Raw genomic sequence first — 21,897 nt, forward strand, 5'->3', positions numbered from 1 at the left:
CAGATATGAACAAGGTACGTCTCCAAAACCTGAACACTTCAAAGCTGCTTTGCAGGAACGTAAAGGACTGTAAAACTATGTAAATGAGGGCTATCTTCATTAACAGCGATGTCTCAGTGAGTGGCTGCTGCAAAGGAACACGGATAAGGCTGAGGAGAGCTCGTACACAAGTTGGTACATATTTATCCAAGGACTGCCCGTCCGCAGCAGAACCCTGCAGGTACGTATTCTTTAGCCTCCTCGGGCAGCACGTCTCGCCGGATGGCGGAGCTTTGCGCGGCTCTGTGCTGTCGGACACGGGAGCGCAGCCGCCCCCAGACCGGGGCGAGCCCCCGCTGCCCTTCCAGAGCCCGCGCTCCTTTCACTCCGCAGTCCCACGCGGGTCCGCGCCCCGAGCAGCCGGACACGCGTCTCCAGGACCGCGGGGACGACGTACCAGGGGCAGCGCCGGGCCGGGCCGGGACGAGCGGGGAGCCGGCGGCGCTGCCCGCACTCGGGCCGGGGCGGGGCGGGGGCGCGGCTGAGCTCGGCGCCGGGAGCGGCGCGGCCCCGGCTCCGCCTCTGCTCCTGCCCCGCCTGAACGGGACGGGGCGGCCCAGGGCAGGAGCGTGCGGCGGCGGGAGCTTTCCTTGTGCTCCTGCTCCTCCTCCCCCGCGTCACCCCCGCTGCCGGCTCCCCGCGGCGGCTATGCGCTGCCGGGACCGCCCGGCCGAGCGGCGCTGAGGGCGCGGGCGGACAAAGGCTGCGGCTGCTGCCGGCGCTGGGGCGCGATGGAGCGGCGCGGCGGCTGAGGCGGCTCGGTGGGGCGAGCCGGGCCGGGCCGGGCCGGACGAGATCGGCACATGGTGCGCGGCTGGTGCCCGGCGCTGCGCACCCGCGGGCGGGCCGAGGGGCCACCATGGACAACTTCTTGGCGGAGGTGAGCGCGGGCCGGTGGGATCTTCCTCCTCCTCCTCCTCCTCCTCCTCCTTCTCCAACGTGGGGTCGCTTTGTGGGGCAGGATACCGGCGGCAAAGCAGCGAGAAGCTCACGGAAAGTGTTCGTTCCCTCGGGTAGTTCGGTTTGCAGAGTGTTCACGGGAGCAGCGCCCGGGGAGCGGGAGGCAGGCGGAGACGGAGGGAGCTGCGCCCCCCAAATTCCCGACCTCTGTGGCCGGGGCCGATCGCGGAGCCGCCGAGCCGGAGCGGTGCTGCCGCGGGCTGTCCGCGGGCGCTCGGCGCTGGCTGGGGCCGATCGGAGCCGGGGGATGGAGGCTCCGCTGCCGCGCTCGGCCCCCCAGCCCCGCTCCGGCCCGCGCTTCCCGCTGGGCTGCCTCTGAAACCGTGCCGGGGTGCGAGTGAGCGGGGAATCCCTCTCCGGGGGTGCCCTGTGGGAAAGCCGGGGAGCGCGCTTTGTCCGCCTTGCACGGGCACGAGAGGCTGCCAACGAGTGGAGGCTTCAGAGGCAGGGATGCCGCTGGGCACTCTTTTTTAAAGGTTTGTTTATTGAAGGTATGTTACTAAGTACAGATGAAATCTTTCATACGAAATGCAAAGGATGGAGGCTGAAGTCCTGGAAGTCGTATGAGCTTTACCGTGGTCTTGTGGATCTTGACGGTTTCAGTGTGTCGGCTGAGGAAACCAAATCAAAGGTGCTTTGCTCAGGATATTTGACATCCTCCGAACCTGGGTCCTCTTCTGCTCCAAGCTAGCTGAATTTTGTGCAACAGTATTTTACTGGATCAGTTTATCCCGCCTGGTGTCCACACAGCCTTAAGGAGCTGAAGTGTGCAGGATCAGTGTCTTCTCTGTGTGTGTGCCTGTGGTTTGCTGGCGAAGCCCATGACTGGGTTGTGACTTCTGGTGACTGCCTGCACACTTGCTTTAATTGCACCTCTTGCCGAAGCAGTTGCAGTGTCAGGGCTGTAAATACAGGCCAGGCATCTGTTTCACAGGGCTGTGATTAATCTGCAAAACTGTCCTTTGCCCTCATGAAACAACGTCCCTCGTGTTCTTGGTGCTGCTGTTGGTGCTTCCACAAGAAGAATAGGTGATCTGTTTACCGAAATAGTAATTAGTCAAATAAAAGAAGGTCATACGCTTTATTGCTTGTTGCCTTTTCATTTGTCAGACAACAAAAGTTCTGTCAAGTGCAATAAGAAGGAAGAAATGCAGGATTAGCTTTGATGAAGTCTGAGTTAAGTAGTAATACTGCTTTTTTTTTTCTTCTTCTTTTTTTAGAGGATGCAGCCCTCACCTTTCAAAAGCTTGTAAGCCGTGAGCAATATGGTAGTATTAACCTAGCTTTGCAAAATTAGTCTGAAGAGTCATTCGCCCCAACACAAAGCAGTGTGCCCTACATAAAGGTGAAGAAGAGTTTTCATGGTTTTGACTCTCCTATTAGGCAAAATTACTTGCTTCAGGGAAAATACAAGTAAATTTTGCCAGTCTGTGTTAGCATTTCAGCATATATTTATGTTAATCTGTGGTTGCTTCATGTGGACTTTGATGTTTCTTAAGAACTTTGACTCCCTTTCAACATGTTGATATTACTTTAAAAGATCAGTAAATATAGCACCTTGACTTTAATCTGCATCCAAAGTCCCACCCACAAGTATAAACATTTTCCTTCCCTTACTCTGGAGCAGAGCATATGTAAATGGAAAATAGAGAGCATGAGGCACAATAGCAGAAATGCACTGAGTCTGACCCAGCTACCACAGAAGAATGTCTGTTGAAGGCACTGGATTGAGCCACTAGGTAATTTAATTTGTGCGAGGCAGACATCCTGCAGCTGCTCTTTACAAAAATATTTGCTGACTTATCTAAGGGAATTACTGTTCTCGTTAAAATAAGTTATAGTGTGAGGAAGAAGGAGGAAGCTGGATGAAAGGCACAGGTGAAAAGCCCAATGTGCTCTGCTCTTCCTTGTCTGTGATGTAAGCCTGCTGATACAATTATATATTTTGGGAGAAAAGCTGATAGTAGGAAGGCTAAATACTGGCACTTCAGAGGTGTCATTCCTCAGCATTACCAAGAAACTCCTGTTCATCACACTGGAGGCAGAAGTGTCTTCAGTATGGCTGCTGCACAAAATATTTTACAACTTAAAGGTGTTAGTAGGAGAAAACCAAAACCCTGCAATATTATTTCTTCCCTATTTTTCCATAGATAGATGCTAAAACATAACATGCCTCAGTGATGCTTACTGAAAGAAAATGAAGCAACTGTATGAGACACCTCTGGAGAGCAGGAGGTGCATCAGATGGGAGGTACTCCTGTTGGGACTTGCTGCCCTAAGTGAGGTGTGGGATAACACCAGGCTCCTGCCAATCATCTGATGCTGCCATCATTTGTGACTTAGCAGCTCTTTGACTTCTCCATCTTTCTGCCCAGTTTCCTTTCTTTGCTCTTTCTTAGTATTCTTAGCTTTTGTTGTTAAAGGACAACAAGTGGTTGTACTTGTCTCCTGGGAAGCCTTGATTTTCATCCCTGTGTCAATTTTCTACCATGACCAATTTAAAGAAAACCCCCATGTCTCTTAAGTGAAGAATTAGGATAGAAGAGTTTGTCCTGTAACTTACTCCCCAACATGCTTTAATTGCTGCAAGGTATTAATGTAATACCAAAGTTGCATTCTAAATACAGAGGAAAAGTGTTTTCTGAGACTTTTTTAAAGGCTTTTGATTGGTCTATGCTACCTTACGGTCTTTGAAGGAAAGTTGGAGGTGGAATTTTAATATTTTTTGTTTGTTTTTGTAGTCTTATTTGCTTATCTAAAGTATTAAAACCTGTAGGAATCTTGTATGGGTATGTGCAATAGAGCCATTTGGCTGTGTTGCTTAAAACAGCCTGAAAAAATTGTTCCCATATGTTTTACCAACAGCCACAGTGCTCTCAAGGGAACAGGCTCCTGTGGTAGCTGAGGTCAGACTGTTTTCCAGTGAGAATGCTTCCCTGCTAAAAGGGGATGTATGCCATGAGGGAAGGAAGAAAGTAATTTCCAGATGAGGCAGAGGACAAGGAGAGAGGAGCTCAAACTGCCCCTTCAGCATCTAAAGTTCCCAAGCAGGGCTTATCAGGGCAGCAGGGGAAGAGGATGCAGAAGTCAGGTTTATCTTCTTCCTTTTACATGAGAGTCACTTTGACCAGTACATGTGGGATGTTGCACTGAACTGTAGTTGCTGTCCTTGTTACAGAAGAAATGTCTATTCGCTCACCCAGCAGATTCAGAAAGGCTTGATGTTGGGAGAAACTTCTGTAGGTCATCTTGTCCAAACCTGCCCTCCAAGCTGGTGCTGAGCCCCTGGGGAACTAACTTGCAGCACAGTGTGCATAGTGGTGGCTGCAGAGATGGGTTGGATTTAAAGGATTCTCCCCACCCTTGCAACTGTGGAAATTGAGGAGAAGGGGCGAGAATAACTGTGTCCTGCCTTCTGTGTAGCATGTTGGGTAGATGATGCTGAAGGAGATCACTATAAAAGCATCATCATCATGGACGCCTTGCTGATGTTTCTCCAACACTGCACAAGAGTTTATTTGGAACTGCAGGGTACTCTCGGTGTGTCCTTTGGGGCACAGCAGATACTCTGTGTCTACCATGCTTTTATTTTTAGCATTACCACTGGTACCTCCAGTTTGGAATGGTTTCCTTCATCTCTGCTGCCCACAGTTGCACATACTTGCTTGTGTACCCTGTTTTAAGGTGAGGGCTCCCAGCATGTGTTCTGAGGGGGCGAGTGTTGAACCTCCCTCTGTGGGAAGATATGGGACAAAAATTTCGCTTCCGGAAGCTGTCGGAGGAGATACCTGCTTGAGCATGGAAACTCTTAATTCATTTACACAGCTTGCAGCAAGCTTTTCCTTGGTGCTCACTTGTTGCAATGTTTGGCAGATCACACACTCACAGCACTGAGTCCTTTGAGGGGTTCTGCAGACAGGTGGCCTTGGCACCACCAAGGTTATTCCCCTAAAGAGAAAACCTGGTGATAAAAATAAATACTTGCATTGATATGCGTGGATTCTGGCTGTGCTGTGCAGCACAGTGTATGCATTTGGGATGACCTTTGAAGTCTCCCCAGTTTTAATTTACAAGTGTTTTGATGATAACACAAGCAGGGGTTGATTGTTCAAGCTTTTGGTATTAGTATGTGTAGCTTACACCAGCAAAACCCTCCTTTAGGCTGGTGGGGCAAAATCATCATCCCGTGAGTGATGGCCTCAAAGGTGTTTCTGGAGACCTTCTGAGCACCAAAACCATGCCAAGCAGAAACAGTGGCTCCTTTGGCTGTTGACATTGGCTGCGTTCTCCGAAGTGTCTGAGCTGTGACTTCTCATATTTAGGGTGTTTTTGAAAGCTGATGGTTGTTTTGTCTACAGTTATTTTTAGGTTAATTAGGGAGCACTGTGTTTTGAATAGAAGGTGTTTCAATGGGGCTTAGCACTACCTTATCAAGCCAGAAAGATAAACGTTTTTTTCAGTTTTATTTTGCCAAGCTGGAAATCACATTCAGCTCATCAGTATCATGTAATGGTTACTGCCCACCGCAGATATTTCACATGTGCCTTTCATAAGACAAATTTGTGCAACTGAAACATTGTCGTTGCTGGGCTGGAGCCTAGCAACCCTCCTGGCACAGCACATATTGTAAAATGACACGAAAATTCTCTTAAAGCTGCAAAATACATAAGTTTTGAAGTTGGCAATAGAGGCTCTACATTCTGCAGGGTCTGCTTGTGGTTTTTTGGGTATGTTAAGTCAGTCTCCAACCAAAGAAAAGCTGTGAAACCCACTATTACAGAAGACTTGGCTGCTTCTGAGTCTGGGGCTTTTTTTACCTTCTGGTGACACCTCACTGAAATGTTAACTTTTTTTTTTTGTCTTTTCCCTAATTGAAGGTTTGTGTTAGCACCTTGTGTGTAAGCTATTTTGCTCTAACAAGATGTTATTCTTTATACATGCTTTCATATGGCAAGTACTGTGTATGGGTGATATTGATGGTTCTGAACCCCTTCAGCTTTTTCTTGTGTTTCAGAGCTGTCACACAGCCTGCTGGCTAGTAAGAGGGAATAGTTTTTGAAAGCATGGCTAGTCCCAACTTATTTTTGAGGCCAAGTGGCACTGGCTTTTATCAGAAACATTCCACATTTTTTCCCATGATTCTGTGATGGCAGGAGAGGACAACTTTGGGGGAGAGAGGGAGGCAAAGAGGAAGAGTAGCTTGAGCTTTTATTGTCATGTTGGGAGTTTAGTGCACTTGTCCAATGAGTAACCTGAGAAACCTTGGAACCTTTCAGTGCTGTTGTTGCCCCAGTGTTCCTCAACAGACAGAAGGAAAAGTTTGGGGGCCCTTATCAATAATTATGCATGGTTGTACCACAGTGGGCTTCTGCTCTGGTGATTTCAGCTGAGTCTTCATTTTCAGCATGGTAAGACCAATATAATCCCATGAATCTGTTTTTTGACTTTAGAAAATAGCTGAAGAAAAACTGGTAGGTCCCTGGCTCTGTGCCCTGGAGCATATGTGTGAATATCTATATACAGTGTCACTGTGCTAACCAAGCCCTAGTGAGTGAATAATGTGCCTCCTTCTTTTTTTCTTTCAATATGGATTGTTAATATTGGTGGTACTTTAAAAAAAAAAATCTAGAAAGACAGATGCTTTTTTATGTCCCTTGGATGGGTGCAGACCCAGTGAAAGGTGCAGCAGCCTCCAGCCAAGAGCAGGAGCAGGAGCTCCATCCCTGGAGCATCCGGCATGTTGACTGCAGTGCAGTGGCAGTTCTGAAGGGAACCGTGTCCTCTGGGTAGTTTGATCTCACCAACCTTTTTGGCTGCAGGGCCAGTATTTTTCCTTAGTGAATCACTGTCTCCAGATGTGGTCAGAGGCAGGAAGATAGTTTTGGGTGGAGTACGGGTAGAAGGGCAGGAGGTAAAAGTCACTCTGAATTAAGACTTTTGCTGAGGGGGAAAAAAAAAAAATCAGGCTTAAGTCACTAGTTGTGACAACTTTACAAGTTTTGAGATGTGACCTCAAATCCTGCTAGATTGATTATGACTTCAGGCTTGTATCAGAGGGTCATGGCTCAGGCATTCTTGTTTCTCTTGGTTTTTCCTGGTATTTATCATTATGTGACATTTTAAACCATTAGTGAGACATAAATGAGGATGATTTGATGTTGGGACCATAGCTAATGGTAAATTACTGGGTTTAGGTATTATTGGTTCAAGTTTTGAATGGTGGCTTTTTTTTTTCCCTCTCTAATTATTTAAGATTTTCAAAGATGTCCTATGTCTGAAATATGAGCATTATCCATTGGCCATATTTTCTGTAATGCAACTTTGTTCTGGACAGCCCCCTGATTAAGAAAGGTTAAGTGGATTATCCTTTTCTTAAAAAGTCTGTTAAGTAGCTCAAACACTCCATTCTCATAAAGGCAGAACTTTTCAAAGTTTGAATTCAGAAGGGGAACTGGTATTGACTACGCTCCAGATCTGTCTTGTGAAATAAACTATATCCATGCTGAAGAAGAAACTACAGCTTTGCTATGTGGAAAATACAAGCATTATATTGGGGAAATATACAGGGAAATATTCATTAGGAGAGAAGAAATGAGTAAAGATCACTTGCATTTCTAAATGCTCCTGTAAGAAGAAGGGGGATGTTGGGGGAGAATATAGTGTCCACTTCTAGACTCATTTCTGCAGAGCTAGTGATTAACACTGTCATCTCAGGTGGGTTCAAGTATCATTTATGCTTGTTTCTGGTATCCTGAGCCAGGACAGCCAGTGTAGGGATGCCAGGCAGCTTTTCTGGAAGGTCTTGTTCTGTGGGCACTGTGACTGGATGGACACTTTCCCATTGCAGACCAGTGACTGACTGGGGAAGGCTGCTGGGTTGATTCAGCTGTAAATGCGTCATAGCCGTGCTTGTTTTACTCATAAATGTAAATACTTGCTCTCTATTTAGCTGCTGTTTTCCTTTGGGCCAAGTGACCTTTTTTCAGTCCAGCCTGTGAAAGCCTTCTTATTTGCTATAAAGTTTAGGGCGTTGGGGTTTTTTTTTTTTCATTGAAATTGCAAACGTGAGTGATGTTGGAGTAACTTAATAATATATGGGGTTTTTTTGTTGAACAGGTTACTAGGAACAGACACAATTTTGGTTCACATTGAAAGCATGGCAGAAATTGGGGTGTGTTCAGTTTTGCTGGCCAAAGTTAACATTTCTATTTTCTATAGGCTCTTCTGTAGAAGGGTTTAACATAAAACTTCTGTATGAGATCTTGTAGTTTCTTCTAATGAGCAGTTGTGCTTAAGTATATTTTCACCAAACGGTAGCCACAGTCAGTAACTGGAAAAAAAACAAGGCACACTTCAGCCCTTTTAAGGCTTTGAGGAAAACTCTGTAGTTAACCCTGGTGTATGGAAGGAAGTCTTCAAAAGTGAAAGGAACTGGTCACTTGTAGGGTTTGCTAAACTTGCATTGAAAATTCAGATGCAATACACCTTAACCTGGATTTCTTATGTGTTTCAGTGACCCTGTCTCCAGTGGGTAAATGTAAGCATATTGGAGCAGAGCCTAAGTGTGGGAGTCAGTGTAATACCTTTTACTCCTTCTAGGATTAATGGCATACTGCAGGAAAACTTTCTAGAGGATAGACTTGTGTCCACTGTCCTGCCAGACTTCTGAGTTTATTAGGCTTCCTGTATTTGTATTTTAATACATTGTAGCAGATACATACATTGCATGCATTATTAACTATTGTATGTATTAATTGTTTCAGTGGGGCATGTTGCCTGATTTGTGGTATCAGACCTTTTTTTGAGAGTATGTCGTCTTCATCTTGCAGCAAGCCTCGCTAGGCTTTTTAACTTAATATTAAGCTAAGGTGAATGTTCAATAAATCAATGTTCTTTTAAATCCATCTCTTAGATGGATTAAATGTTTCTATGACATTTTCGATGGGTTCAGTTCTGGTTTATTCCAAATGAGGGAAGGAGGAAGAAAGAGAGGGTAGCTCAGCAGCAGATTTCAGGGACCAAGCTGTGCCTTCACACAGGATCCTGGCTAGTGGCATGCTCAGACTGAAGGGCTGTGTTAGAGGACTCAGGAAATAAAAGATTTACCGTCCTTTGATGTATTAGTATTGCCTTTTCCTATATATTCTTGGGAAACTATTCATAATCCTTTATTACAGGTCAGTGGTACAAGAGTGTGAATACAAGTCTCTTTTGTTTTGGAGAATGCCCTTTAGGGCATTGCTGTAAGGATTCCTTAGCAGAGGGAAATGTTTGGTTGCTGCTTTTCCCCCTGGGGGGGCAAAACTCTATTCTCACTCTGAGCAGGTTTTTACCCAGGGGCATTTTATCATGGCACATCTGGCTCTATACTGGGGTTGTCATTAAAATTTTGAGGGTCTTCTGGGTTGTGTTCTTAACTTCCTGGCATGGCAATGCTGGCAGAGTGGCTCCCTGATGCCCAAGTCTGCTATCATTTCAAAGTCAGGATTGATTAGGGTGTCTGTAGGATAACCTCAGGTAGAGACTTGAGGCTCAAGGGTTGCTGAGTACCAGCTGTCAGCTGGAATTACAAAGCAGAGTATTACTGAAAGTTGTCATCAGAGTGAACACCCCAAATCCCTTGGCCCTCTTTCAGAAGGCTTTAGAAAATGACTTTTGATTAACTTTCCAGCATCTGGAGAAAACATTTCTGTAGTTCTTGAAATGATTGTGAACTGTGAAAGTGGTGCTAATGGCAAAGCTTTGTGTGGTTTTGGTGTCGTGTGCTGCCTGTGGATCTTGCTGAGAGAAGTGCAGGATTTCTCTGAAAAGTTCTCACGCCTTCTCTTTTGCATTCAGCCAAACTGGCCCTGGGTTTGGGGACAGGAGATAAGAAAGGTTTATTCCTTGTTTTAAAAAAGTATTGATGTTTATAGCATTATCGGAAATGGATTATTTGTTCTTATTTTAGTTGCTGTTGTTTAGAGTGACATTAAAATGTTTTCTCAGATTAAATTAAATATATTCTAAGAGAATGGAATTGTTTTTCTTATGAAGTTGTTTATCTTGAGGAGAAGTCAAATCCTTTTGTTTAATGTACTCATCTGATTACAGAGCCAGTGGACATCATTTCTATTTGACCATTTAGGTGGATCAAACCCAGCTTTGTGTCTTGGTTAGGTTATATTTTTATTTGCTTCAGAAAGGAGCCAAGTTGGCGGGACACGAGTCACGTCAGGAGTCACACTGGAGTTCACATGAGGACAAGGAGTAGATGCCCATTCTGTAGGTCAGACTTCTTGCTCTGTTGGCCATCTTCTTGGACCTCTTCCCCTTATTAAATATAGGCTGGATTTGTGATTAGGGTTTATCCCCTCATTACAGCTTTCTGGTGATGGGTACGATGAATAGGTTTGTTTGGTGTGTCCAATCAATTAGTATATTCCCCAGAAGAAAATAAGAGCAGCGTTTACAGCAGGGCTTTGAAGGGTGGCATTTCCTGCTGCCTTTCAGGCTGTGTACCAGGAGGAGTGTCCCATGAAGTGAGCTCTTTGTTCTTTTAACTCCAGTCGGATTCTGCTGTGTGATACTTGATAAGCTATTTCAAGGAATAAACATATGCAGCAAATCTTTGCTAGAAAATGTAATTTGTGCAGCAGTCCCTTTCTTCCCTTCTTACAATAACATTTCTAATAACTTGCACACCAAATCTGAGATGTTTTTACAGATGATAGATGGGATTTTGGTGTTTTCAGAGCATTTAAGGCAAAAGGCTGATTCTCTGTTTTGTGTTAGTTTTAAGAGTCTCTGCTCCCAATTTCTGTTCCTATCACACCATTTCTGCCATAATTTTGCCTTGGTGATCCAGTACCTTAAATGACTAGGACTCTGGTGCGGTAGTTAACACCCCAGATTTCTTTTGTACAGAAGCCCATGAATAAGCTTAATTGCAGTGTGATGAAATAGTTGTATTAAACTTTTACTGTCTAGTTACACCTTTGTCAGTAGGATGGTTTGTACTGTGCAGTTAAGGTGGAGATGCCATCAGTACCTGGTGGAGGACAGAAAGTGGTACGGAAATCTCTGGATTTTCTTATGAGCATCCAGTGATCCTTTGCTGGTGGCTTGTTCTTGACAGTCCTTACTGTGAGAAAAAGGAAAACACTGAGTCATGGAATCCTTTTCCTTCAGTCAGGGATTCAGCAGTTGCTGTGTTCCAGGTGCTTCTGGAGTCAGGCAAATAAAGGCTGTAATTCTGAATTTTGATTTCTTGAACTTGTGTGCCACTTACAGAAACACTTCTTTATATTGCTTGGAAGCATTTGATTTGAAAAGTGCACAGTCGCTTTATGCAGTCAGAGAGGCCACAAAAGCTTTGCTGTTTTCCTGGGATTTTTTTCTCTTTTCCTGCTGGAAGGCATCAGAGGTTTTGGTAGGCAGTATGAGCTGTGACTGCCCAAGAGCACAGGGATGTGCCTCCCACTCTGCCTGTAGACATTAGGCAAGAAGAGTGGCTGCACATAAATTAGTGGTTAAATTGAAGGGACAAGAAAGGCTTAAGGCAGCAAGGACCAGACACCTGCAGCAACAGATCATGGGTCACACTGCTGCTGGGATGGCCCTAGGGACTCCTGGGGACGTGAAGGAGAGGAGCTAGCATCAGGGTCTGAGCAGATGCAGATGCTTTAGCAGGATGGCTCCTCACCCTTTAAAATGCATGAATTAAGGTAGTTTTTTTTTTTTTTTTTTTGCTTTGTAGCTCCTTTCAAATGTCTAGAATAATCTTCTGTTGCTGTCCTCTAACCAGCTGGAGTTTTCCTATCCGTAGGTTTTGAGTGTGTATTTGCTGGTTGGGTCTTTGATATTATAGAATCATTGAATATCCTAAGTTGGAAGAGACCAGACCCTCAAGAATCATTGAAATCCAGCTCCTGGGCCTGCACAAGACACCCCAAGAATCACACCATATGTCTGAAAGCATTGTCCAAATGCTTCTTGATCTGTGTCAGGCCTGGTGCTGTGGCCACTTCCCTGGGGAGCCTTTTCCAGTGCCCAGCTACCCTCTGGGTGAAGAAACCTGTTCCTGATATCCAACCTAGACCTCCACTGACACAGTTCCATGTCATTCCCTCGGGTCCTGTCACTGGGCACCAGAGAGAAGTCTGCCTCTCTTGTTTTCCCTCAGAAGGACATTGTAGACAGTGATGAGGTCTCCCCTTACTCTCCTCTTCTCCAGGCTGAACAGACTGAGTTACCTCAACTGCCCCTGGTACAGCTTCTCCTCCAGACTCTTCACCATCTTTGTGGCTCTCCTTTGGATGCTGTTTAGTGGCTTTATACCTTTATATCATGGCACTCAAAACTGCACACAGGACTTGAGGTGGGGCTGCCCCAGTGCAGAGCAGAGCAGGACAATCCCCTCCCTTGCCCGGCTGGCCATGCTGGGCCTGATGCCCCCAGGACAGGGCTGGCCCTCCTGGCTGCCAGGGCACTGCAGACTCTTACCCAACTTTCCATCAACCAGGACCCTCAGGTCCCTTTCCATAGTGCTGCTCTCCAGCTTCTCGTTCCCCAGCCTGCACATACATTCCGGGCTGCCCCATCTCAGGTGCAGAATCCAGCACTTTCCCATGTTGAACTTCATATGCTTGGCGATTGCCCAGCCTTCTGATTTGTCAGGGTCTCTCTGCAGGACCTGTCTTCCTGTGAGGGAGTTAACAGCTCCTTGCATTGTAAATGCCAAAATTTCAGGAAATCTTGCGTTTTATAGCAGTCTTTTTAAATATATATATATTTTTTTTCCTAGTGGTATTGAGCAATGATGTGCTTCTACATAGTAGAAGCATTGGTACAGGCATATTGAAGAAATCTGGGTTTTTTCTCAAGAAAGCTGCTATAACATATGTTGCAAAAAATAGGACTTTGGCACTTGTTAGTAGTGCTTCATGGGTGGCAAAAATTATTGTAATAAAATTTTCCCTTTGCGGGGAACTGAAGTTCCTACTTTTTGTTAATATGTGATCATCTTTTCCACTCATTCTGTTCCAGACACTCTACCAGAGGAATTAATAGTCAGCAAGTGGCTCTTTCTCTCCAGAAGTCCAGTTGTGTTATTACCACTAGTTTTTCAGGAAGGAGCTGGATTTTTTATCAGATCTTTGTAACTGTTAGAAAAGGGAAACATTTCAAGAGTTCTCTGACACTTGGCAAAATGCTTTGCTGCTGGGGCTACTGGAGGTAGTCTGTACCTGAGACCATTGGGATGTTTGCTCTTTACATCTTTGCTTGTGGAAGGGTCTGAGACCACCGGGAAGTAAGGATGCTCCTGGTGTGTGCTTTGAAAAAGAAAAGGTTGTGTTAGTAAGCTCAAAGGTATGACTCTCTAAGGTGCTGGTTCCTTTGTGGGTGTGTGTATTTATTTAGCCTGCTGATATTTTATTGTACTCCAGCCGCAATGCTGTGCTGTTCCTTCCTTTCCAATGGAAAGGAAAGGCGTGGGGGAAGAGAATACCTGGAATTGTTTGCTGATGTAGATCTAAACAGGATGTTTGTGCCTTCTGTCACCCTGTTGTTTCTTACTAATGCTGATGTTACCTATGATTCTTGTACATTGCATGTATGTTTTTACATTTCTTCAGTTTAGGTAAATAATTTGGCACAACTGCTTTGACTGCACAGGAAGAAATATATGGTAAGGAATTGCTTCAAGGTTATTTACAAGCAAAAAGAAATTGATTAGTTTGTGTATATTCTTCTTCTTTCTGACCTTTGTAGTTGGAATTAACTGGAGCAGTTAAAAAAAAATAAATTGCTGTTTGTTTATTTTTCCCAGTGACCTGGGCAGCTTGCTCACAGCTCAAAAGCCATATTGAGCAAGAATAACAAAAATATCTGAATTGCTGAAAGCTTAAATTCCCTGATGGAAAGGTGGTTTGTTTAGGAGAAAAAATAAGGTCAGAAGTAGTAGCCATTAGTGGCTATAAATAAAGTTACTCATTTAAGCCCTCAGATGGATAAAAGAGAGAAGTTGTTCCAGTTTTTCATCTTTACCATGTGGCAAAAAGTAAGGTATGCCATGCCCTGCCTTTTTTCAGATGGCTTTAAAAATAGCTCCACTTGTGCTGTTTTCTGCTCAAAGGAAAGTTTTCAAGCATACTTGGATAAGTGACGAAAGCTGTTTGGCCCCAGTCTGAAATAAATACACGAGTTTATGAATCATTTCACTTTTAGTAAGTAGTGTTTCCTGCAGGGGAGTGTCTATTCTGTCAGTACATTTACAGTTCTGATAAAACTCTGAATTTTGTTTTTAACCCAAATCGGTGATCATGTGAGCAATATGGAAATGGTGCAGGGAGTAGCTGATGTCTACTTGTGGGTCAATTGGCCTTGTCTTTCGAGAAATGAAACATGGTGTGCAACCTCGTGAAGAAGCAGACTGATTTTCTTCCTTTGGGACAGCAGCCATGGAAGTGAGGAGGAGGAAACAAACCAGCCTGAAGTAGCAATGCATTGAGACTGCCCTGCGGACCCTGGCAGAGTCTTCAAGACTCCAGGGGCTCCCTGTGGAGTCTGGGAACCACTTCTGACAGATGGCTGGCTTTCCTAGGCTCCAGGTGTTGGGATTAACCTTACCCAGAAGGGCACCAAGTGCAGTCTGGGTCTTTCTGTGTCTTTAGTGCACTGTGTACAGTGCTGAACCCACAAATTACACTTTTAGTTTAAAAGTCTTTGTTTAAGAAGCAACTCCCTTCTATGCTTAGCTGTGTTTTGGCCCAATTAAGTGAAGGATTTTGGGGCTTGCCTGAATAGCGGAGTAATAATTAACCTCTCTTTGACTTAGTGGTGCAGAACTAGAACGTTCATCTTCAGAGCTAGATTTCTCCTGCCTTGGTGTTGGCTGAATGAGCAGTGACACGTGTCATATCCTCTTTCCCCTTTAATGCCAGCTGTGTTTGTGGACATGTTACATGTGTCAAGCTCCACTGGAAATGGAGATGCAATGCTCTTGGGCTTATCCTGAGTCCAAAGCTTAGCACTGAGTGTCCTACTCATTGTGGCTCCCAGCTCCGTGTGCATTTTGTCCAGCAGCTCTTCCGAGGCTGAGGGGGCTGTTAGGAAGGTTTCTCCTGAGCCACAGGGGATGCAGGTGAGCAGCCTGTTCCCAGTCTGTGAGTTTTGCTTCTCTTGAGAGTAGATTTGGCAGTTCCCAAACGAGTGGCTGCAAATAGTGGTTTCTGACTGGGCAGGAGCGGGAAGCTGCTGTGTAAGCAAAGGCTTGTGGGTGGGTAAGTTTAAAGGCACAGAAGAGTTTTAGGGTTTTGGTGATGTATAGCTAAGCTATGTGATCATGTCTAAAGATAATGAACCCAAAACAAGCAGTGGGAGTTAGTGTTGAGACTGGGGTTACTAAAATTTGGCGCCTCAACCTGCATAGTACCGAGTTGTGTAATTTTTTCCATGGAAGTTTAGCTCCTGATTTGCTCTACTTAAAATAAGCAAAGACATGGTAATCCGAGAATGAATATGGGATACAGTTCCATCTGAATAAGAGCAGAGTCCTGAGGTGTTTAAAATAAAGCGTTTTCTGAAATACCTCCTATTTTTCACTTCTAGCTGAGTGCAAGTCGCTTGGCTCCTTACACATCATAATCCAAGCTTGCTGTGGGAGAATGAATGAACATTTAGAGAGAGATGTCCCTAACTGTGACAGGGAAGGTTGAGCTAGGTGATCTTTAAAGGTCCCTTCCAACATAAACCAGTCTATGACTGTGAACACTGCATCTATTGGGACTCAGGAAACTCCCAAAAATCCGCTTAACGGTAGCCAGGAAAAAGAGATTAAAACCCAGGAGGTAACTGCTGCTGATCTTGGTGCAAGCTGTATTGAAATAGCGGTGACCATGGTCCAAGCACAGCTTCTGCAGATCTTCAGTGCACACTGCAGGGCCCCTCTGCGTTGCTGTAGCTCCCATGTGGGCAGCAGCGGGTGGCACAGCCCAGAGTGGCCTCTGCAGCCGTGTCCAGTGTCCATCCTGTCAGGGGCGAGGGCAGGAAGCCTCTGCCACAATCACGTCTCTGTGCTCTTCACACAAAGACGTGGCTTTGGTAGCAGATGACTTGTCTAACTTAACCAGTGCTTGTTAACCCATCTCAGGATCATTGTTACATTGATTTGTACATTGACCGTAGAGCTGCTTTTGTTGCAGACACGTGCTTGGAAAGACAGAAATCAGTTTTTCATTTCTACTTAATTTCTTTTAATGAAGCCACCAAGCTGTCTCCTTACCTATACAGGGCATGGCAGGTATTGAGGGAAGAACATTCGCTTCAGTGCCTTTTGTAGGGAAGATGTTCAAAACTGACCCACAAGATCCATAGGAGATTTTTTTTGTTTTTTAGGAAACCGTCCTTAAGCGACTGCTGTCTTTGAAAGACGACAAATACTGCTGCCATATTGGCACACAGAAGGCCAAGTTCAATGATGTTTACTTTAAATCATCAGAAAGGAAGCAGAGCAGTGGATGAAGTGGGGAGTAAAGAAGTGGGTGCCTTGTAGTTCCTACCTCTGCCAATGCAACAGAATTGCCTCAGGGCTGGATAGGGGTAATTACACGTCAGCCTTTGTCTTTCAGGCGCCAGATGGTATCATGAGAGCTGCTGTTAGGAGCAAAAAGTCCCAACTTGGGAACATGGTGTAGAAAATAGACTTAAAGAAGAATTGGGCATTGCTCTTTTCTCCAAATGAGCAGGAAGAAGTTTCATGTGACATTCATTATGCATTATTGTGTAAAGTAGTAACTGAGTTTCACAGGGCAAGCAGTGCTCCACACCTGTGGTGCAGCAGGTCCGTGTTACTCATGCAGCTGCCTTGGGAACAGCGGGTGTGGATGTGTGTGCACTTGGGATGATCCATCACCAGCCCATGCTCAGTCTTGAGTATTCAAGAATCAACTTGCTGGGGAAAATTTCTGCTGGAAGCTTTTTATTTTGCAAGAGAAGAACCACTGAACGAGTCACATATTTTATTTCTGTAAACATGTCCATAAATATTTTTTTTTGACACAAAATAAATGGATACAGTTTTATCTGAGGGAAAGACTTGTACAGCATATTAGGCTAAAAAAACCCAAACAAGCTTCTTGCAAGATGGCTGAAGTTGTGTATTACTGCTGGAAGTTGGATGTTTGAGGTGGGTCTTAATGTGATCTGGAGGAATGAAAATGGAGCAAGTGTCTCTTCACAGTAGCTATAGGCCTAGATTCTGTAGTTCTATAAAAATGGAATCTTGCTTATGTGAACTTGAGGTGTGGATTTAACTCCTGTGAGAGGAGAATGTCATGAAACCATGTGTATATCTGAAAATATACACGGAAGTTCTGAAGGCCACATTTGTGCATAAACAAATAGGCTCGTGTCTCTCTGAAGATGAAAGGCAGCTGAAAACGTGACCAAAACAATGTCATGTCAGCGCTCTCTTCAGAAGATCTATGTTCAGTGATCATATGCTGCCAGAATTGAGCTGTGCTCATCTTACGAGTAAGCAGCTGGAATTATGGTGAAATTACAGCAATTTCTTCAAAATAAAGACAAGTTGGTACTTGAAACAACAGTGAAATTGTAGGAAGAGTGGCTCATGAGGATTGGGGGAAGGTGACATCATGTGAATGCTGTCATGAGATTTGAATTATTTAAATTGCATTGCTGCATGTGCCTAAGTGCTGCAGCCCTCAACAAAAGCTTCACTCTGCTTTTGTCCTGATTGTCCAGTTACTACAGCATTTTTCTTTTCCAGTGTGTTTTTCCCTTTCCCTGGGTGGAGAGGTGTAGTGTATAAATAATGCTCTTGCCCTCCCTGGGAGTTTGCACCCATGCAAACAAAACCAGATATGCTGCTTGTGCTAAGCAGGGGGCCAAGTCCTGGGTAACTTGCTTGGAGGAGGAGCAGCAGGCACATAGTCCCTGCGGCTTGCAATATTTTCCACTGCACACGTGAAAATGGTATGGAGCTCTGAGGACTCAAAATTAATTTCCTTGGAGGTGAGGAAATCTCTGCTCCTGCCTGCAGAATGAAGTATTTCATATGCTGCATCGTGGGTTAGAGGTAGGATGTGTGGTAAGCAGGAAGTTATTGCTCCACTTTGAGATGATGATTTATGACTTCTTTGAAAGGAAAAAAGGTTATTTTTAAGGCCATGTCTTTTAGACCAGCCAAGTGAAAGCTTGGAGGAAGCTAATACAGAGCTGGCAGTGTAGGAGCACATTGCTACTGCAACATTTATTTGGAGTAAAGCTGAAGCAACGTTTCATGTTTCCTACTTCTTTGAGTTCAGGAGTGATGAAGAGCCACCAGCTTCAGCAGAACTGTCTTGTGAGGCTGTGTGTTTTGGTAATCATGAGCAGGATGCTTCTCAGTTGTTTTGCCACTGAGATGAGTGATAACAGACTGTTGTGTTTGTTTTTTGAAGAGAAAATATACAATTTTGATTAAAGCAGTATGAATAATTAGTCCCATGCTTGAAAACATTCACTTTTTTTGAAATGACATTTCTGAAAGTAATTCAGAAGGGATGAGTACCCCTCCAGGTTACCCAGTTGGAGCAGTTTTCTGGGAGGAGGTCTGGGCTGAGGAAGCAATCATTCATTCTTGGGTTTCTGTCACATTCATATCGGCTAAAATCAAGCACGTGCTCTTTCTGACTAAGGAGGCTTTCCTGAATCCTCTTCTGTTCTATGCTAATTAGCCAAATGTGTTTCTCTTTGCAAAATTCCATGCTTCAGCATTTGTGGAAAAGTTTTTGGGTTTTTTTTTTTCAGTAGTGTTTAGGTAATTTTATTTTACCTAAGAGTTCTTAAAAAATAAAATAAAAAAAAAAAAAGACAAAAGCCATCACATCACCCAAACAGAACAAATTTGTTCTGGTGTTTCGGCTGTGGTGGGTTTTTTTGTTTGTTTTGTTTTGTTTTTTGGTGGTTTTTATGACAGCATAGTAATATGAGGAATGACTTTATTATTAGCATGAAAAGTAGTAAAAGATACTGGCTGGGTATAGGCAGAGGAAGGCATTTATATTTGTTTTATACTTACATTCTTTTGTTCCATAAAAATCTGATTATGAGCATGTACAATTAAATATGTTTTAATAGCACTGTGTGAAGCAGTCATGGAAAATTCCCACTTTGAGCTTCTGCAGGCCTGCTATGAAGCCCATTTGCTTCAAGTTTTATTTGGATTATTACTTCTTCTTTTAGTGCTTTGGGTTTGTTTAGGGTTTTGTTTTGTTTAATTTGAGAATAAGCACCTCTCTGGGCAGGGAAGAATCAGTAATACTACATTTTGAATGCTGCACTTGCTTTTTAATTTAGGCACACTGATAATTTGACTTGAAATTATTGTGCAGTCAGCTTCTTTATAGATAATTTAAAGCATCATTCTTGTGATGGAAAGCTTGCAGGGCCCTCCCAGGTCTCACAGACTGGGTAACTGCACCACGCTGTGGGAAGCAGATGTTTATGGCATTGTCTGGGCTGACGCTTACAGAGTAGTTGGTTGATTTAATTCGAAAGTTGACAGAGGAGTTGATCTGATGTATTTATTTGCAAAGTAAAATGAATTTCCATGTAAACGTTCCTGCTGCTGAGTAGACACACTTTCAGAGGTAACCGAGGAGAAAAGTCATGGTTCCCTGGGCTTTAGGGTCATTGAGGGTTGCTTGTGAGAACCTGCTGTCCAGTGTGTTGACTCATAGCTTCCAGCGTACCTTTTGGGTGGCAGGGTGAGGGAGGAAGCTGGGAGATGCAGAGCAGGGATGTGTAAATCTACTGGAGCAGCTACCTTGTAGGAGAAAATTATGTTTTTGTCAGACTTAAAGTTGCTCTATGATCTGTGTGTGTTGTCTATCTGTTGCCTGATAGCAGTATCTATCTACAAATACCAGTAAGGAGATGGTAGTAGGGTGGGGTTTGTCTCTTCTCAAAAGTAACAAATGATGGGACAAGAGGAAACAGCCCGTCCTTGCACCAGGGTGGGTCTAGATTGGATATGAGCAAAAATTTTTTCACCATGAGTGTTCTCAAGCTTTGAATCAGGATGCCAAGGGAGGTGATGGAATCACCATACCTGGAGGTATTTAGAATAGGTGTAGACATGACACTTAGGGATGTGCTTGAGTGATCAATGATCTTAGATGTCTTTCTCAACCTAAATGATTCTGTGATTTTATGTTAGTCTGTGGGTAGTCTGAGGTGTTGGATGATGTGTACTGAAATATGACTACTTCTTGAAGACAAGATGTGTAGAGTGGAAAGAGGAGCTCGCTCTTGGCTATGGTCTTGTTAGCTCTTGCTAGCCTGTTGGTACATGCTGAGCTCACCACAAAGATACTTCTGCTTCACATGCAAATCATGTGTCACACCCCCTACATCTCTGCTGTCACCAGCCTAAAAGTCTGCTGAATTTCAGTTTTGGGTGTCATAGAATCATAGAATTGTCTGGGTTGGAATGGACCTTAAAAACCATTTAGTTACAACCCTCCTCTGCATCCCTACCCTGGGCAGAGACACCTTGCACTAGACCAGGTTGCTGGAAGTCCCATCCAGGCTGTGCTTTGAACACTTCCAGGCAGGGGCCATCCACAGGTTCTCTGGGCAACCTCACAGTAAAGAGTTTCTTCCTTATATTTAATGTAAACATATCCTTTCAGTTTAAAGCCCTTCCTCCTTGTGCTTACTCTACATGCTCTCTCAAAAAGTCTTTCTCGAGCTTGTAGGCCCACTTTAGGTACTGAAAGACCATAAAAAGGTTTCCCTGGAGCCTTGTCTTCTCCAGCCTAAACAACCCCAACTCTCTGTGTTTGTAGGAGAGTTGCTCCATACCCCCAGGCATCCTCGTGGCCTTTCTTTGTCTCATATATCTCTGTCTCAAAGCAGCTGTGTTCTTGCCAGTCCTTCCTCTGGTCCCACATCAGTTTTTATAATACGGGGCGGCACAGCTTTGCACAGCTGGCACATGCAGGTTCTTCCAGGCTGGGGAAAACGTGACTGTCAGTGACAGCTGGTGGGTGTTTGTGTGAAGGAAACAGGATCTCCTTCCTGGTTGAGTTTGGCATCTCGGCCCAAGTATCCACATCAGTTAGTAAAGAGTGTGCTCTTACTTCAGACCTGACCCTGGAGAAATGGGGGGAAAAAATTCTGCCTCTCTGCTGCAGCAATGCTTCACTGCTCTCTTGAGCTAATCCCCTTACTAATGGGAAGGGCTTAGGTGCAAGGAGTTCCCACCTTGATATATGAACAGTGCATCTCTGGGAGATTACAGTGCATAGTCAAAATCATTTGATTTTGACTGAGGAGATCCTTTGCCTGCTGACAGGCATGTAACTGTTGAACCCTGGTTTAATAATGCTTTAGCACACTGCGTGTAGTAAACTAGAAGAGAGTCTGAACCCAGATGTATTTCCTTTCTCCTGGTTATCTCTGACATAAATGCCTGTTTTGTCGGGGGTAGTGCTTTAAATCACTTCTCTTTGGTTAAGCTCTTCTAATTGCTTTGTGGTTTAGTTTTGGATTAAATCTTCAACAACCTGCTGTACAGTAAAACATGCATGTGTGCAAAAAAAAAAAAAATTACAGAAGCAACTTCTCTGTTTCTGCTTCTCCTGCTCCTGCCATAATTACCACTGCTGAGGTAGTAATTTTTCCTTTTGACAATTACCAGCTCTTGTAAACATGCATTGAAGAAAGAAAAAAATTGAATGCTAGAGGCCTACAGCAGATGTCTGTCCTTGTCATGGAAACAAGGATGCAGAATGGGAATGCGTCAGGTCTCTTAGGTGTGCCTGGAAATGAGGAAACGTGACACACCTTTCTGTTGAAAGGTGGAGTGCAGATTTGAAGCTTCTTTGGAAAGGTGCTGCAAGCCATGAG

At 44.4% G+C, this 21,897-nt stretch overlaps 1 protein-coding gene across 1 annotated transcript in view; it reads left to right on the plus strand.

Annotated features, from left to right (window-relative positions):
* The first annotated feature begins 261 nt into the window (after positions 1–261).
* Positions 262–21,897, plus strand: part of MYO10 (myosin X) — a 160,291-nt gene continuing 138,655 nt past the window's right edge. Inside the window, 4 exon segments of the mRNA XM_066326351.1 lie at positions 262–681; positions 684–764; positions 766–812; positions 814–919. Of these exon segments, the coding sequence (XP_066182448.1) occupies positions 262–681; positions 684–764; positions 766–812; positions 814–919 (654 nt within the window).

Source organism: Sylvia atricapilla, chromosome 1 (assembly GCF_009819655.1).
Source record: "Sylvia atricapilla isolate bSylAtr1 chromosome 1, bSylAtr1.pri, whole genome shotgun sequence".
Classification (NCBI taxonomy): domain Eukaryota; kingdom Metazoa; phylum Chordata; class Aves; order Passeriformes; family Sylviidae; genus Sylvia; species Sylvia atricapilla.